Here is a 17,188-nt window from a genome sequence, read left to right as displayed (position 1 = left end):
ACCACAGGCTCTCAGCTGAGATGAGCCTTTCTGAAAGCAGGACAAAAGCGTGATCATCAATGGAGGCCTGCTGTCGGAAATCCCATGGGGTAATTTATTAGAGATTAAGCCCCTCTCCCCAGTTGTGGCACCCCCCGGAAATGTTCTTCCCGGGCACACCGGCTGGCCCCTGATTCATATTGCACTGCTGCCAGACGGAGGGCCAATTTGTTAGCTCGCCTGCCATTTCTCTGGATGTTACACTGGGAGCCGGAGTCCACAGAACTGCAGGGAAATAGTAGAATTAAAATATGTTTGAGTAGTTTCATGTCACTATTTTGGGTCAAAAGCAGCGTGCCATGCGTAATAAGGCGAAACGGTCGCTGCTGGCATTTAAAATCGGTGAAACCAGCAGATAGGTAAAGTAGCTTTTGCCTTCAGGGTTTTTTCCGCAAAGGGCCAAAAGAATGGGACAACAGACAACCCAGGCAGATTAACACAGCAGGCCAGGTGGCGTCCTGGGGGGAGGCTGCTGACAGGCAAGGTGCCACCACTGAGAGAGCCCTGTCTGTGGTTGACACCATCTTGGTTTTCACAGCGTAGCTCAGCAGTGGAATGGCCTGCCTCAGGAGGTGGGGAGCTCCCTGTCACTGGTGGTCTTCAAGCAGCAGCTGGACAGATCCTTATGCTGGATACTTGAGGCTGATCCTGCCTTGATCAGGGGGTGGGACTAGCTGGCCTGGATGGCCCCTTCCAACTCTATGATTCTAGGCTGATTAACTGTCGGCCAGCTCATATGGGAGAAGGCAACAGTTTGAGGGTCTGTTTCTGAGACCACTGAGGGATTTGGAGGTCAGCACTGATGTCTTGTGGCGCAGAGTGGTAAGGCAGCAGACATGCAGTCTGAAAGCTCTGCCCATGAGGCTGGGAGTTCAATCGCAGCAGCCGGCTCAAGGTTGACTCAGCCTTCCATCCTTCCGAGGTCGGTAAAATGAGTACCCAGCTTGCTGGGGGGTAAACAGCAATGACTAGGGAAGGCACTGGCAAACCACCCTGTATTGAGTCTGCCATGAAAACGCTGGAGGGCATCACCCCAAGGGTCAGACATGACCCGGTGCTTGCACAGGGGATACCTTTACCTTTACTGACTTCTTGCCTCCAGAATCAAATTAGCAACCGGTGTTCTTCCACAGCTGACGTGGGGTGGGGACAGAAACGGTACAAATCAGTGTGAAAAGCATCAGGAGTACATTGAGGCTTGAGGACTTAATAAATGGCTGGACCAAGAGGCTTGTCTTTATTTTAAAAAGAGCTTCAGAGAAGCGAACCCGGCTGCTGACTTGAGATGGCGTTGCTCTGAGGTTTCACACGTGTTCTGTCGGGTTTCTCCCCCCCCCCCCTCTTTGGTGTCCAGAGCTATTCTGTGGGCCTGTTCCTAGTGCGACAGATGACGTCTGCGGAGCTGCTGCAGAGGTTGAAAACGATTGGGATTAAGCATCCGGAGCTCTGCAAAGCACTTGGTAAGCAGCCCCCTCTCTCCAGAATTCTTGGGCTGGCAGGCAACTGATATTTGCAGCCTCAGCTGGGCGTGGGGGAGGCAGCTATTTGCTCCCCTTCCCCTCAGCAGAAACACGTTCGGGCAGAGCGGATCCAGCCTGGATCGCTCTGAATGGCTCCTTAACTTGCATTTTCCGGGGAGGGGGGCGGGTTACGGGGGAGTCCTTTGGGAAGCGGGGAGGCCGTGTTCTCGCCGTGATGCTTTTGGCAGCACGCGGTAACTCTAAAGCCAAATTGAAATGTCGGTTCTACAGAGGAGACTTCAAGGCAGAGCAGCTTTTGCGTATGCCCATTATGCAAGCAGGTTGGGGATATGATTCGTAATGTGCTTTGCTGGGGGAAGGGAGGAGGCCTGCCCAGCCCAGTGCCTCGCTTCTGACCCCATGGACTATGAGATACGAGGCCAGAATCCATCCTTGGCTCTCTCTGCGGTCCACTTACTATGAACATACAAAGCTGCCTTCTCCCTGGCTAGACCATTGGTCTGTCCATCCTGGGTGGTCTCTTCTGACAGGCAATGGCCGTCCAGTGTCTTGGGCAGAGAGAGGTCCCTCCCCCCCCCAATCATCTGCTACCCATAGGTTCGTGGGAGCTCTGGAGGGGGTCCATGGTCTTTTGTCTCTTGCCTTGATGGACTTGGTCACAAGCTGGGGAACCAGTCACTTCCATTGCTCCCCTTCCCCACTCCCAGGGTTGAGTGAGTTCTCTCATGGTTTCTTTGCCTGGGAGGGGTCAGAGCCTGCATACCTACTGTATTTGCTGGCGTATAAGACGACTCCCCAACATTTCCACTCAAAATACAGTACTATGGGCCACTATGGGCAGCTATGTCTATCCCAACTGAAGTGCACCCGGCGTATAGGACGACCCCCCCACTTGGAGGCATGTTTTTCAGGGAGGGAAAGTAGTCTTATACGCCAGCAAATACTGTACTTTCGCCTTAAACCACCTCCAGTCTCTCCCTCCGGTCCTCCTGGAGTCTGCCTGTTAAGGTGGGTGGTGATGTCACTTCCCATGACATGTCACTTCCTGAGGGGGAGGGCATGAAAAGGATGTGTGGCCAGCTGACATCACTTCCAGGGCTCCTTGAGACTTGCAGAATTATTTCATGGGCTCCTCTGTGGTTCTAGACAGCGATGGGTAGGGGGAAACTGGAGAGGTTCTTCAGTAGAAGCACGTGTTCTGCCACGCTTGGTGCCAAGGTTATTTATCCTACTATGGCGTGTGTGCTGCATAGCCAGGAGATCTTAAGGTTTTCTGCTTGCCAAGAGACATTCAGAGGTGGTCTGCCATCGCTTGCCTGCATGTCTCAGCCCCTAGCGTTCCTTGGATAGCACCTTCCACGTGCTAGCCAGGGACGGCCCTATTTAGCTTCCGAGATTTGAGGAGATCACGCCAGCCTGGGACATCCCGGTCAGAGCTGGGTTTTGAATGAGAGACAATAGATGGATATCTTATTTTTTGTTTCCTACTGGGAGTGTGTGAACGCACACACATATATATACATTCTATATATTTGCATGTGCACGGATGTGCCCTTACTCCTTTGCTGTCGATGAATTGCCATCTTGAAATTCATTGGGGAAGAACCCAAAGGGAGAGCATCAGTTCTATTTATCTATCATATGGCTTGTGTGGAATATAGCCAGGAGAGCCTAAGAGACATTTGGAGGGGGTCTGCCATTGCCTGCCCCCACGTCATGGTTCTGGGGTTCTTAGGAGGTTGCCCTTCCAAGTGCTAACCACGGCCCACCGTGATTAGCTTCTGAGATCTGATGGGATTGGGCTTGCCCGGGCTCTCTTAGGAATTGTGCTTGGCTCTTGTGACCCTTTCTTGCATGTCCAGGGAAATGCCAATCGCCACTTTGGGATCAGGAAGCAAATTTCTGGGGGTTTTGGAGGTGGGGGCATCATCTGGACATGGAATTGGGGTCATGGTGGGTGGGTGGGTAGTTGATAGTTTCCTGCATTGTGCAGGGGGTTGGACTAGATGACCCAGGAGGTCCCTTCCAACTCTGATTCTAAGATTCTGTCAGGCAATCCGATTAGCTGCTCTAGCTTGCCAATCCCATTGCCGCTCCAGTTTCCTTCCCTGGTAGGAACTGCAGCAACCATGAACGGGATATGACTGGAGAGAAGTAAGAAGAGGCAAAAGTTGTGAGGCTTCTCTCTGGAGGAATTTCTGACATCATGACAAGTAGTGAGAGTTGCTAATTGTCTGTGGCTTCCATCTTTCTCTCCACTCTCCCACCTGTGCAGTCAAGGAGAAGCTGCGCCTGGATCCGGAAAGCGAAATTGCCACCACGGGGGTCCGTGTCTCTCTCATATGTCCGGTAGGTGATGATCATAGGTGCGGGGGAAGGGGACGGGGGGCAGGATTATGATATCCCCAGACCAGGTGGCACCAAGAAGTCTTGGCAGGAAATAAATTAGAGGTGGAACCTCTGACTGGGGTGAATCTTTAACTTTTAAGGGAATTCATTTTTAGCCCAGGGTCACCTTTAAGAGCGAAACAAAAAGTAGAAAACATCCTGACCCAAATCAAAATACAAAAAGATCAAAATAAGGGGCTGAAGGAGGCAGGGCGGGATCGGGGATCGTAGTGACAGCTGTGCCATGGGATCACCAAGAATCGGACTGAATTGAATAAGAAATAAGAAAAGGGTAGAATTTTAAAATTAAGTACTAATATTTATTAAAATGAAAATCCCAAGGCTTATTGCATAGCCTCAGTAAATCAGTGCAACCAGACATGTTTCGTTGTTACCACCTTTATCAACGGTCAGGCATGAAATAATAAAAATAGCATATGTGAAATACAAGAATTCAAAGATTGCTATATACAGAGTTAGCTCCTAGACATAAAATGATATTATATACTCTGGACGCTATGGACCTCTGAAAGTGAAAAAGAAGAAAAGCTGTGTTACAATAGCATGATGTAAATCCTTTAGTTTAGGGCAGTGATCCCCAACCTTTTTATCACCAGGGACCACTCAACGCTTGACAATTTTACTGAGGCCCGGTGTGGGGGGGGTAGTTTACTCCTCTACTCTCAACCACTTCCCTAATGCTCTTTGATCGCTATGGTAATGTTTAAACATCCCTTCAAAATAAAATACAGACACGCCACAACAATGAACATAAGGAACATTTTATTTTCATGGAGATTTTAACTCATGACAATGACAAATCAATGGGAACCCTGAGCTTGTTTCTCTGTAACGAGATAGTCCCATCTGAGAGTGATGGAGACAATGACACCCGAAGTGTGTTGTAAAGCAGAGGTCTCCAACCCCCAGTCCGCGGCCCGGTACCGGGCCATTAAGGCCATGGTACCGGGCCGCCAGCGGCCGCGCCTGCCTTCCCCTCCCCCCGCAGCAAAAGGGGGGGAAGAGGCAGGCGCGGCCGCTAGCACGGCAGCGACGCAAATGCGCACGCGCGGAGCCGCCGCACATGCGTGTTTGCACCCCCTGCTGGCGAAAACGCGCACGTGCGGCTGTTCTGCGCATGCGTGTTAGCGCCACCTAGTGGCGAAAATGCGCATGCGCTGCAACTGCGCGGGCATGTTTACGTGCAGCTGCTGTGGCCGGCCACCAGCTCTCTCCCACCCTCAGAGGCAGTCCCCGACAACAAGAAGGTTGGGGACCGCTGTTGTAAAGGGCCGGGGGGGATGAAGTAAAGGGCCGGGGGGGGGGGGGAAAGAAGGCGTCCTTCGCGGCCCACCTCCAATTAGTCGACGGACCACATGTGGTCAGTGGCCCACAGGTTGGGGATCGCTACTTTAGGGAAACTTCTTTTTTTTTAAACTTATATGCTTTTTACTTACTAGTCAGTTCTGTAGACCAGATCTGAAAAAGCGAGCATGGACATATGAAAACTCCTACCCAGAATAAAACTGTGTTGATCTTCAAGCTGCTCAGACCAATGTGGCTGCCCACCTGAGTCCATTGTTTTTGGAACAGAATTTGAGTTGAGGGGCACCTTTAAAACCAACAAAGTTTTATTCAAGGTATGAGTTTTCATGTGCATTCAGGCTTCCTCAGATATAATGTTCTTTGCACATTGTACATTGTCTCTGAAGAAGTGTGCCTGCACACGAAAGGCCATACCTTGAATAAATCTAGCAACAAGGATTCTTTCCCCTTATATGGAATACATTCCACATAAAGGGGGGGAAGGCTGGCACGGCATCAAGCACCGCTCACCACACTGTCCCCACTGCCCATCTTGTGAAGCCGTCCCTGCTCTCCTGAGAGCAGGAGTGGCCATGAGAGGCAGGTAGCATTTGTGGCGCAGCGAGGCTCAGCTCAGAGCCTTGGCAGCCGCCACCACCCCTGCTGCCTACCTTGCAAGGCCATCCTCACTCTCTTGATTGAGACGAGCGGCAGAGACAGCAGCGACACAGCCGCCATCTACTGCCGTGCTTCCTGTGGCAGTACAACAGTACAACAGACATCACGTCCGTTATCATTTCCGTTACAAGGAGCGCAGCAGTAGATGTATTCCACATGAATAAAACCTTGTTGATCTTAAAGGTTCTCCTGCTTCAGACCAATATGGCTACCCGCTTGAACCATTATCTTTTAAACACACTTGTTATTTATTGCAGCATTTATGGATACTGATAACTATCCATAACTGTTCTAACAATCGTGATAAAGAACATGATTAAAACAGAAATAATTTACTAAAAAGGAAGGACCAAGAGCAACAATAACCAGTGGTGTTCCAAATTAGGCATACTTGTATCAATGAGTAATTTTGTAGTCACATCCAGGAGATTTTTAGGTGAACAAGAGACATATTGAGTTTTTCCTCACAGTATCGGAGCTGGCTCAGATTTTTTTTTCTATTGGGCCAATTCCTAAAACATATTACATGCCAAATCTTAGCAGCTGGCCATCTTTGTCGTAGACCGCTGAAACGTCATAAAACATTGTTCCGGCTTGCTTTTCATATGCGTGTCTATAAATGTTTCCCACAAAGCTGGTAAAGATGCGACTGTCCGTGCCCTGTCGGGCGGAGACCTGCGCCCACCTGCAGTGCTTCGACGCCGTCTTCTACCTGCAGATGAACGAGAAGAAGCCGACGTGGATGTGTCCGGTGTGCGACAAACCGGCCACTTACGACCAGCTCATGATAGATGGGTGAGTTGAGTTGATGAGGCTGTTCAATATGGAGTGATGTGTGCTTTCTAGGGCCCATTCCGCACATGTAGGATAATGCACTTTGAATGTACTTTGGCAGCTGGATTTTTCTGTGCAAAACAGGAAAATCGACTTTGAAAGTGCATTGAAAGTGCATTATCTATTGTGTGCAGACTAGGTGTAGTGGATGGTATTTGAGCTCAGAATAGCAATGGCAAAGTTTGAATTATCCCTTTGATTATGACATTTATTGGCTTGTTGGGCTGATTTCAGCCTTTCTCCTGCAAGGATACAGTGGAAATATATTTCCCTCTCTTGTAACATCACAACTTTTATTGGGGGGAGGGGGGAAATCCAGTTTAATTGTTCCTGGATTCTTCACCATCCCGAGATACAATGTTCTGACTGTGGAGGGATCCCTGAAATAATTTTCAGGCTTTGAGGAACCAAGCAAGGGGGTCCCTTCAGAGAAGTGGGGGTGGACGTAAAATGTGGGAGCCAGCCCAATCAATCGTTTTTCCATTTCCTGGGGCTTTTTAAAAAGACATTTTCCTTCTGTTTCCAAAGTAAAAAAAGAAAAGAAAGGAAGGAAGAGAGAGAGAGAGAGATACAGATTCATACAATCTCTCAGCCCACAAGGATTTCATGGTTCATGGACAACTTTTGATAGAATCGACATAAGTCAGATGTCACTTTTGATGATATTCTAGAAAACTCTTCCAGGGAGTCTGCTAAATTCTTGCTGCTTCCATCTTTGGGCCACCATAAGTCTGGTGCAATAAAATCAGAGTCCAGTAGCACCTTTAAGACCAACAAAGGTTTGGACTCTGGACTCTGATTTTATGGTGCTACTTCAGACCAACACGGCTACCCATTTGAATCTACCCTTACATAAGTCTGGTGGCCACTGTTGCCTGAAAAAAATATAGTTTTCTCATACAGTTTTTGACCTGTTCATCTTCAGTTTCTATCTTCAAAAGATATTTCTAAAAATGCCCCAAAGATGTGGGAGGTTTTCTGTATGATTAGCTGTTCAGACTCAGTAAGATCTCTTGATCGTTTTCCATTTCGTTGTGGAGAAAGAGACCAGGCCTGTAACCCAACAGGGGGAGGGAGCGCCAGTGACGACTAGTGATGTCCTGGGGAGCACTCACAGAACTCCAGGGTTCCCCAGAACCCTGGTTGGGAATCCCTGTTGGTGGCCCAAGGTAGCTTGATGTTGATCCATAAGGTGCCCACTTCCTTTTGAAACTGTCTTGGGAGGGAGGTGTTTCTCCTCGAAAAGACAGGTTGTAGCTGAAGGGTGGGAATTGAGTGCCAGCTCAGTTGTGGAGGGTGTCCAGAGGAGGGCAGCATAGTTGGTGAGGAGTTTGGAGATCAAGCCGTATGAGAAAAGGTTGAGGGAGCTTGGTCTTTTGAGCCTGGAGAGGAGGCGACTGAGAGGGGATCTGATAACCATCTTCAAGTATTTAAAAAGTTGTCATGTAGAGCAGCTTTCCCTAACCTCCTCCTCCTCCCTGGCTGCTGCCTCGGGGGCTGCCCTACCACTCTGCCACCGGCTCACCTTTGGTGCTCTCCAGCAGCCACCATGGGTGGGGCTCCCCCTTGGCCTGGCACTGCACAGCTGCTGCTGGCAGCACCCCCCAGCGGGCGGCAGGAAGTCAGGGGCACCGGCAGGAAAGCAAATGGAGCAGGGGCTCAGACGGCGGTGGCAATGTCCCTTGGTAAAAGACTACCCCCCTCCCGGGCCTCAGTAAAATTGTCAAGCGTTGACCGGTCCCCGGCGATCAAAAGGTTGGGGACCACTGATGTAGAAGATGGAGCAGAGTCGTTCTTTCTTGCCCCAGAGGGACGGACCAGAACCAATGGGATGAAAGTAATTCCGTCTAAACATCCGGAATAAATTCCTGACAGAGCGGTTTCTCAATGGAACAGGCTTCCTCAGGAGGTAGTGGGTTCTCCATCTTTGCAGATTTTTAAATAGATAGCCATCTAACAGCTGATTCTGTGAAGATTTAAGGGGGCGGCAGGTCACAGTGGATGAGCAATAGGGTTGTGAGAGTCTTGCATTGTCCGGGGGGGTTGGACTAGATGACCCATGAGGTCCCTTCCACCTCTAGGATTCTATGATTGTATGACTTGGTGCCGGCGCTCTCCTCTAGGCTCCTCTCGAAGATCTTGTCTGAGTGCGAGGACGCCGACGAGATCGAGTACTTGGTGGACGGCTCCTGGTGTCCGATCAAAGCGGAGAAGGAGAGAAGCTACAGCCCTCAGTGCCCGATACTGGTCGTGGGTGGATCCACAGGTGAGTCTCAGAGCCCTGGCTGCCATTTGACACACGTTCTCCTTCAGTGGGGCTGAAGTCATCCAGACTGGTTAGGTCACACTTCTGCTCGCTCAGGCCGGGCAATTGAAATGAACATTTTGCAGTAGCCCATCTGGTCACCAGGAGCCTGACTCTTCAGTCTCGATTGCCCTACTGCTTGGGTAGGAGATCCTGAGCCCTGCTCCAGATATAATGGCAAAAAACCTTTAAAAAAGAGAAAAGACAAGCGTTTCCAATTCTAAAATGCAAGAGGACTACAAACGCAGAACTCCGAAGGCGACTTTGAGCCCTTACCAGCCAATCAGATCTTTTTCTCTGCAGGACGCATGGCTTTTTCAGCCAAGTCCGGCAGGGCAACGGGTAGTCACCCGGCTCCAGAACAGCGGAATTCCACCGAGGATTCCAAGTGCCAGCACAAAACCACAACCCTGGAGGGGCGGGCTCTGGAGTCCCACTCCTCTGAGAAGCATGCGGGGCAACAGGGAGGTGCCATGGCGGATATGCAGCTGGCTGCTTCCAGGAAGCCAGCCACCAAAGAGAATTGGAACACCTGGAAGAAGGAGACAACAGAGAAAGAGGATGCCAGCGAGACAGCGCTCCAGCATCCGGCCAAGAAGGCTAAGCAAAGCCAGCTGCAGCTGCCTGATCGTAGCTCCAAACAAAGCACAAAGCGATCCGGAGCTCCGGAGCGTGTGCTTCAGAGATTTGCAGATGCCCACTTGGACAGGGAGTCCAATCAGAGCGCAAGACATTCTGGAGCTCCAGAGCGTGCACCAAGGGCTAAAGTCCCAGTTCCCGCTAAGGGCAGCCCGGAGCTCCAGGCAGAAGACCTGGTCAGACCCCCCCTGCCATTGCCACGCGGAGAGCCGGCAAGCTCCCAAGATGGCACCACCCGCACAGGCCCCTGCCATGTCTCCCTGATCATCTGGGTCACTCAGCTCGGACTTGGCTTCATGTGACCAGGACTGGGAGGTACACGAACTGGTGCCTAATGAGGACCGTACAGCAGGTCCCTCTTTTTCCGCTGAGAGTGGGGGCCGCCCAGCTCTGCAGCATCAAGACTTGGATGAGGGTGATAACAAAGAGGAGCAGATGTTCCTCATATCTTTACAATGGAAGCGTTTCCAGGCCAGGAGGGCCAGGACCATGACCGCTCCTACACGTCCACAGAGGGGCCCTATTCATAGAGGCCGCCATCCTCTGCAGAGCCAGCAGGCAGTTATGTTCCATGAGGCAATGGATTCACAGTCCTTCTCGAAGAACCTGGGCCTCAACCAGTGGGTCAAGAAGCGACGATTCTGAATGGAGTCCCTTCGCCACATTCTTCAGGTCCTGCGACAGGGAGATCTACTCACCTCCTTGGATCTCTGAGAGGCGTAGCTGCATATTCTAATACATCCAGATTCCAAGAAATGTCTATTGGTTTGCCACCAGGGCATACATTTCCAGTACACGGCTATTCCTTTCAGCCTCTCCTCTGCACCCGGGTTGTTCACAAAAGTCATGGTCACCCTAGTGGCGAGGCTTCGCCAGGAAGGCACCGACATTTATCTGTATTTGGACAATCTGCTTCTCAGAGACAAAGATCGGGTGTCCGCGGAGGCCAGCACCACTTCAATTTTACAAGAATTTTACAAGAAAATGATCCCAACAACATGATCCCTACATCAAACATAGTGCACCTGGGGGCAAGAATCTGCTGGCGAAGGTCTTTCTCCCAGCAGGCCAAAATACAAAATCTCATTGCCAACATGGTGAGCAGCAGGTCCACCGACCTCATGCACCTGGCCGCCATTCATGGACTCACGATCTCCACCATAGACATGATTCCCGACTGCTACAATGGCTACTGCTACCATTTCAGCGCCACATAGCCAAACGATGGAACAAGTCTCTGATCGCGCCCGATTGGGCTTCATCGGTGGATGTCACCAAAACACCTTCAAAGGGGGACGCTGTTTTCTCATCAAAAGCAGATCAGAGTTAAGACAGATGCCAGCCAAAGGGACTGGGGCCCTCATTGCTGGGACCACTCAGCTCAGGGGCACAGCTAACCAGTCTGGATGACTTCAGCCCCACTGAAAGAGAACGAAACATTGGACTCACCTGAAGCTTTCTTCTCTTCAGTGGAGCGAAGTCATCCACTTCCCACCCTTGGGAAACACGTTTTTTTCAAACCGAATTGGGCACAGTCTTAGCAAAGACGAACAACTGTAAACTTCAATACTTAGCTGACATACTTACCGAACGCAGAAGGGCTTGGGAAGAACTGGAGGGTCAGGCTCCTGGTCACCAGATGGGCTACTGCAATATTTGCATTTCAGTTGCCCTACCTGAGCGATCAGAGGCGTGACCTAACCAGTCTGGATGACTTCGCCCCACTGAAGAGGAGAAACCTTGACGTGAGTCCAATTTTTTTGGTGTTCCTTGAAGCCTGATGAATTTTTCTGGGGTTTATGCTAAAAAAAACCAACAGTGAAACACCTGCCCTAGAGATTCTTGATTTATCCTAACAACAGAAATGACTTGTCGAACCTTATTTCAACAAGCAGAGCAGAAAGATGCACCCCAGCAGCCAATGAGACCTCTGCTCTGAACCAGCCAACAGTAGCTGAGTTTCGGGAAACACTTCAGAACTGGCAGGGAGTGCTTTCGGTCAATTAAGTTTTGAGGGGTGAGCCTTGAAGGCTGGGAGTGAGAGAGAAGGGTCATTTTAGCAGGAGCATGAATGAGAGATTGTGTAGAGACTGCAAACCTTAGGTCAAGTTGGCCCCGGTCTGGGTAATGGAGAGGTTATCATATGTCAACAGGGTTCTGATGGATCCAGTGGATAACTTGTTGCAGCAAAATGTTGCATTCCCATGTTATCCAGTTGCTGGAAAGCAGCTTTTCTTCAGACAAAACATAACATCCCGTCATTCCTGATGGTTAACTTTACTACATTTGTGTGTTTCTTTCGGAATAAACATCAGAAAGAATAAACACCATGTTGGTGCAATGGTTACAGTGACAACCTCTAATCTGGAGAACTGGGTTTGATTCCCCGCTGCTCTGCATGCAGCCAGCAGGGTGACTTTGGGCTAGTCACAGTTCTCATACCCGAAGGTTCTCACAAAGCTGAGAGCTCTCTCCACCCCACTCAACTCACAGAGTGAAGGGAAAAGGAAGGGAAAGGTGTTTGTTATGCCTCTTTGGGACTCCTCTGGGTAGCGAAATGTGGGGTATAAAAAAATACAGCTCTTCTAATCCCACAGGCAAAAGTTTGTCACCACGGATCTTCCCTTGTTCTCTCCATCACCTCTGTTCTTATGCAACCTTCAAGTCCCACCACTCAGTTAGAACTCAGTCATAGCTTCCCCCACCGCCCACTGCCATTTCCTTGATGGAGGGGAGGGAAGGAGATTGTAAGCTGCGTGGAGACTCCTTCGGGTAGAGAAAAGCAGCATATAAGACCAACTTTTCTTCTTCAGTAATCTCAGGGCTCTCTCAGCCTCACCCACCTCACAGGGTGTCTGTTGTGGGGAGAGGAAAGGGAAGGCCAATGTAAGCCACTTTGAAACTCCTTTGGGTAGAGAAAAGCGGCATATAAGAACCAACTCTTCTTCTTCCTCTTCTTAATGCCTCAAACCCAGCCAAGCTTCTCAGCCTCCTCAATCAATTCTGACATCCTGGGCATCTGAAGAACTCTTGCCTCAGCCTGAATTAAACTGACAGGACTGACCAGAACCATAAAGGGCTCCCTGAGGGCATCCAGGCTATATATTTAGCATAGATAGGATAGGAACTTCCTGATGATTTTCAAATGATCTCCTTCACTGTCCTGACTGGCTCAGCAGGAGACTTCCTACTTTTTGAGTACACTGCTTCCTTGTTTGCCTCCAGAACCGTTGTCGAAAGTCTGTAGCCGACATAGCAGAAGAAGAGTTGGTTTTTATATCCCGCTTTTCACGACCCAAAGGAGGCTCAAAGCGGCTTACAGTCTCCTTGACTTTCCTCTCCCCACAACAGACACCCTGTGAGGTGGGTGAGGCTGAGAGAGCCCTGATATTACTGAAGAAGAAGAAGAGTTGGTTCTTATATGCCGCTTTTCTCTACCCAAAGGAGGCTCAAAGCGGCTTACAGTTGCCTTCCCTTTCCTCTCCCCACAACAGACACCCTGTGAGGTGGGTGAGGCTGAGAGAGCCTTGATATTACTGAAGAAGAAGAAGAGTTGGTTCTTATATGCCGCTTTTCTCTACCCGAAGGAGTCTCAAAGTGGCTTACAGTCGCCTTCCCTTTCCTCTCCCCCAACAGACACCCTGTGAGGTGGGTGAGGCTGGGAGAGCCCTGATATTCCTGAAGAAGAAGAAGAGTTGGTTCTTATATGCTGCTTTTCTCTACCCAAAGGAGGCTCCAAGCGGCTTACAGTCGCCTTCCCTTTCCTCTCCCCCAACAGACACCCTGTGAGGTGGGTGAGGCTGGGAGAGCCCTGATATTACTGAAGAAGAAGAAGAAGAGTTGGTTCTTATATGCCGCTTTTCTCTACCCGAAGGAGTCTCAAAGCGGCTTACAGTTGCCTTCCCTTTCCTCTCCCCCAACAGACACCCTGTGAGGTGGGTGAGGCTGGGAGAGCCCTGATATTCCTGAAGAAGAAGAAGAGTTGGTTCTTATATGCTGCTTTTCTCTACCCAAAGGAGGCTCCAAGCGGCTTACAGTCGCCTTCCCTTTCCTCTCCCCCAACAGACACCCTGTGAGGTGGGTGAGGCTGGGAGAGCCCTGATATTACTGAAGAAGAAGAAGAGTTGGTTCTTATATGCCGCTTTTCCCTACCCGAAGGAGTCTCAAAGCGGCTTACAGTCGCCTTCCCTTTCCTCTCCCCCAACAGACACCCTGTGAGGTGGGTGAGGCTGGGAGAGCCCTGATATTACTGAAGAAGAAGAAGAAGAGTTGGTTCTTATATGCCGCTTTTCCCTACCCGAAGGAGTCTCAAAGCGGCTTACAGTTGCCTTCCCTTTCCTCTCCCCCAACAGACACCCTGTGAGGTGGGTGAGGCTGGGAGAGCCCTGATATTCCTGATCAGTTATAACAGCTTTATGAGTTCTGTGCTGAGCCCAAGGTCATCCAGCTGGTTGCATGTGGGGGAGGAGCAGGGAATCAGAAGAAGAAGAGTTGGTTCTTATATGCCGCTTTTCCCTACCCGAAGGAGTCTCAAAGCGGCTTACAGTTGCCTTCCCTTTCCTCTCCCCCAACAGACACCCTGTGAGGTGGGTGAGGCTGAGAGAGCCCTGAGATTCCTGATCAGTTATAACAGCTTTATGAGTTCTGTGCTGAGCCCAAGGTCATCCAGCTGGTTGCATGTGGGGGAGGAGCAGGGAATCAGAAGAAGAAGAGTTGGTTCTTATAAGCCGCTTTTCTCTACCCGAAGGAGTCTCAAAGCGTCTTGCATCGCCTCCTCTTCCTCTCCTCACAACAGACTGTGAGGGAGGTGGGGGTGAGAGAACAAGTCCCTGGCCCAAGGACACCCAACTGGCTGCGTAAGGAGGGAGGAGTGGGGAATCAAACCTGCTGTTCTTAATCACAACGCCAAGCTGGTAAGGTTCAAATCACCGGGAGGCATGATACTGAAGACCGGAGAGACCACGTGTTACCTAGAGACCCGACTCAAAGGAAGCAGGCTTCAAGAGAAAAGAGAAATCCTGATGGCGAAACACAACGGGAAAGTTATCCAAGCAACAATTTGATGTCGACTGTATGTTCTGCCTCCGAGAAGGGGAAAGCACGGATTTAACGAAATCCTGAAAATGACCCACTCACAGTCAATAATAAAAGGGGGACAGAACTTGAACTTTGGCTCAAGGGATATGTTATCGTGGCAACACGACAAACTTGGACGGTGACTACTCAAAACAGGTGGACGGCAGGCGGTCCCTTGTTGGAATGGTGCAAGGGGGTTGCAGAGGCAAGCTGGAGGCCATGATGGTTAAAGAACGGCAGCCTCTAATGGTGCAATGGTTAAAGAGTTTGCCCTTCTTTCACGGGCCTTTTCAGAGGCCAAAGGAGAATAACCACAGAGAAGAGGAGGAGGTTGAGAGGGGGACAGGATGGCCCTCTTGAAGTATCTGAAAGGTTGCCACTTGGAGGGAGGGTAAAGAATGGTTCCCGCTGGCAGCAGAAGAGAGGGCCTTCAGGAATGAGCTTAAACTGTGTGTAGAATGGTACCGGCTAGCAATCAGGAAACATTTTTTCACCGTCCAAGTAGTTGAGCAGTGGATTCAGCTGCCTAAGGAGGTGGGGAGCTCCCCCTCACTGGTGGTCATTAAACAGATACTTATCATAGATGTTTGAGGATGACCCTGCATGGAGCTGGGGGTTGGACTATATGGCCTGTCTGGCCCCTTCCAACTCTATGATTCTAGCCCTGCCCACAGTCTACAGGCACCTAGTAGGTGCCAAAAAGAGCATCATGGGTACCATGTTGGGGATCTGTGAATAGTTCTGATGAGGGTGGGCTTGGGGAGGAAGCTGTGTAGAAAAAAACTCCAGTATGGGAATGCTGGAGGGGCCTGTGAAGGGCCCAAGAATGTCAAGCATTTGCCTTACATTTGTGTATCTTGTATTTTCCCCTGCAGGGGGAACTTCGGATATCAACGGGGTGCCTCCCCCTGCTCCCAGCACCAACGGGGAGAACGGCAAAGTCCCCGCTGACGTAGTGGACTTGACACTGGACAGCTCGTCCTCGGAAGAGGATGAGGAGGAGGACGATGACGAGGACGATGACGTAGGGCCCCGGCGGAAGCGGCCCCGCCTGTTTAAGAAGGACCTGGCTTCCGCCTGCTGACTGCCAAGGGCACTACGGAACTCCCGGTGGAAAAGCTTGAATACTCTGGTGCTTACTCGGATATGGGAAAGAGGGGCTGTTCTCCCCCACCCACCACCCACCCTTCCCTCTCCCCCTTCTCCGAGGCGGACCTTCAGTTCCACTTTTGGATCCGAGATAAGGCTGCGAAAGGGCGCTTCGGGGAGCTGCTGCATGGCGGGACTTCCCTCCCACTCCCCGTTCTCGTCCCTACAAAACAATCTCAGGCTCTTGCCAGCTCGGCTCGATCCGCCGCCGGAGGCGAGGGGCTCAGGTGGCCTGCCAGGAATCGCCACTGTCTTCATTTCCCGCCTCTCTCTCCTCTCCTGCTGCTTCGTGAATCCCCTTGAACTGCAGTGGACCATATTTCTTTTCGTTTTGTTCTGTTCAGCCTCGCTGTGTCTCTCTGAAGCTGTGTGCATCCTCTCCCCACCACCCCGTGTTCAGCAACCATTCCAGACTCTACTGAAGCGCCTCGTTGAATATATGAAGTTGGGGGGGGGAAGTTTGGGGGATCTTTTTGGGGAACGGACCAGCTGGGAGGCGTTTAGAACCCAGAGAGCTTCCGAGTTGGATGTTTCTTTCCCGGGGGGGGGGGGGGGCATGTTAAGTTTTGGTTTGTGTTGTTTTGTTTTTTAGGGGGGGGAGGGGAGGGAGAGAAAATCGGCGAGAGATTGGAATCGCTCAGTTCCTGAGCAGCTTGTAACCTCATGTAAAGAAAAAAAAGGTCAGGATCCTTTTTAGCCACTTCTGAAAATAACGTAGAATTCTTTGCATAGTGATTCCTTCTTTTGTTTTTTAGTTGAACAGAAGCCATTGTGGGGGGGGGGGACAAGGGAAGGGGGTGGTCATTGTGGGGGGGTGGGGCTTGGAATGTGGGAAGGGCTCAAACCACAAAAATCTGTCTTTTTTTGAAGTGCAATAATTCAGCGTGTTCTTCGGCAGAGGAGGAAGGCAGAATCCCCAACGGGTCATCCGAGGGTTTGCCTCAAGCCCGCCGGGTCGTAACGGAGCAGCGGGGGGGGGAGGGAGGGGGCGTCACTCGGCGGGCTTTCCCGAACAACGGCAACCTTTTTTTTTTTTTTTGCCAGGCGGAGGAACTTTTACGTTTCTTTTAAGATTTTGGTTTCTAGCCAACTACCTCGGTTTTAAAAAGAATAATAATAATAAATAAGTTACCCGATTCAGGTTGTTGCTCGATTGGGCAAAAGGGGGGTCCGAGCCACGGCAGGGTGGCCTGGTCCGCAAGTGACTGTGTTTTTAAACTGCTTCCGGGTATGCGCCTGCTGCACTGCTGTTCCTCTCTGTTCAAGAGCGCGCACGTGTGTCTGTGGAAACCTT

General features: G+C 50.6%; 1 protein-coding gene across 3 annotated transcripts in view; it reads left to right on the top strand.

The window, feature by feature from the left end:
- The window catches only part of PIAS4 (protein inhibitor of activated STAT 4), a 41,130-nt gene extending 24,724 nt beyond the window's left edge, over positions 1-16,406 (top strand). For 2 of the 3 annotated variants that reach the window (XM_077332197.1, XM_077332200.1), the window contains exons 7-11: positions 1,394-1,499; positions 3,796-3,869; positions 6,526-6,686; positions 8,849-8,991; positions 15,621-16,405. In XM_077332197.1, the coding sequence (XP_077188312.1) occupies positions 1,394-1,499; positions 3,796-3,869; positions 6,526-6,686; positions 8,849-8,991; positions 15,621-15,829 (693 nt within the window). In that variant the 3' untranslated portion in view covers positions 15,830-16,405. Of the gene's footprint in view, positions 1-1,393; positions 1,500-3,795; positions 3,870-6,525; positions 6,687-8,848; positions 8,992-15,620 lie in introns of all 3 variants that reach the window. The other variant, XM_077332199.1, reaches the window with a different exon arrangement.
- The last annotated feature ends 782 nt before the right edge of the window (positions 16,407-17,188 follow it).

This window comes from Paroedura picta, chromosome 4, assembly GCF_049243985.1.
Source record: "Paroedura picta isolate Pp20150507F chromosome 4, Ppicta_v3.0, whole genome shotgun sequence".
Classification (NCBI taxonomy): domain Eukaryota; kingdom Metazoa; phylum Chordata; class Lepidosauria; order Squamata; family Gekkonidae; genus Paroedura; species Paroedura picta.
This window is presented reverse-complemented; position numbering and strand designations above follow the sequence as displayed.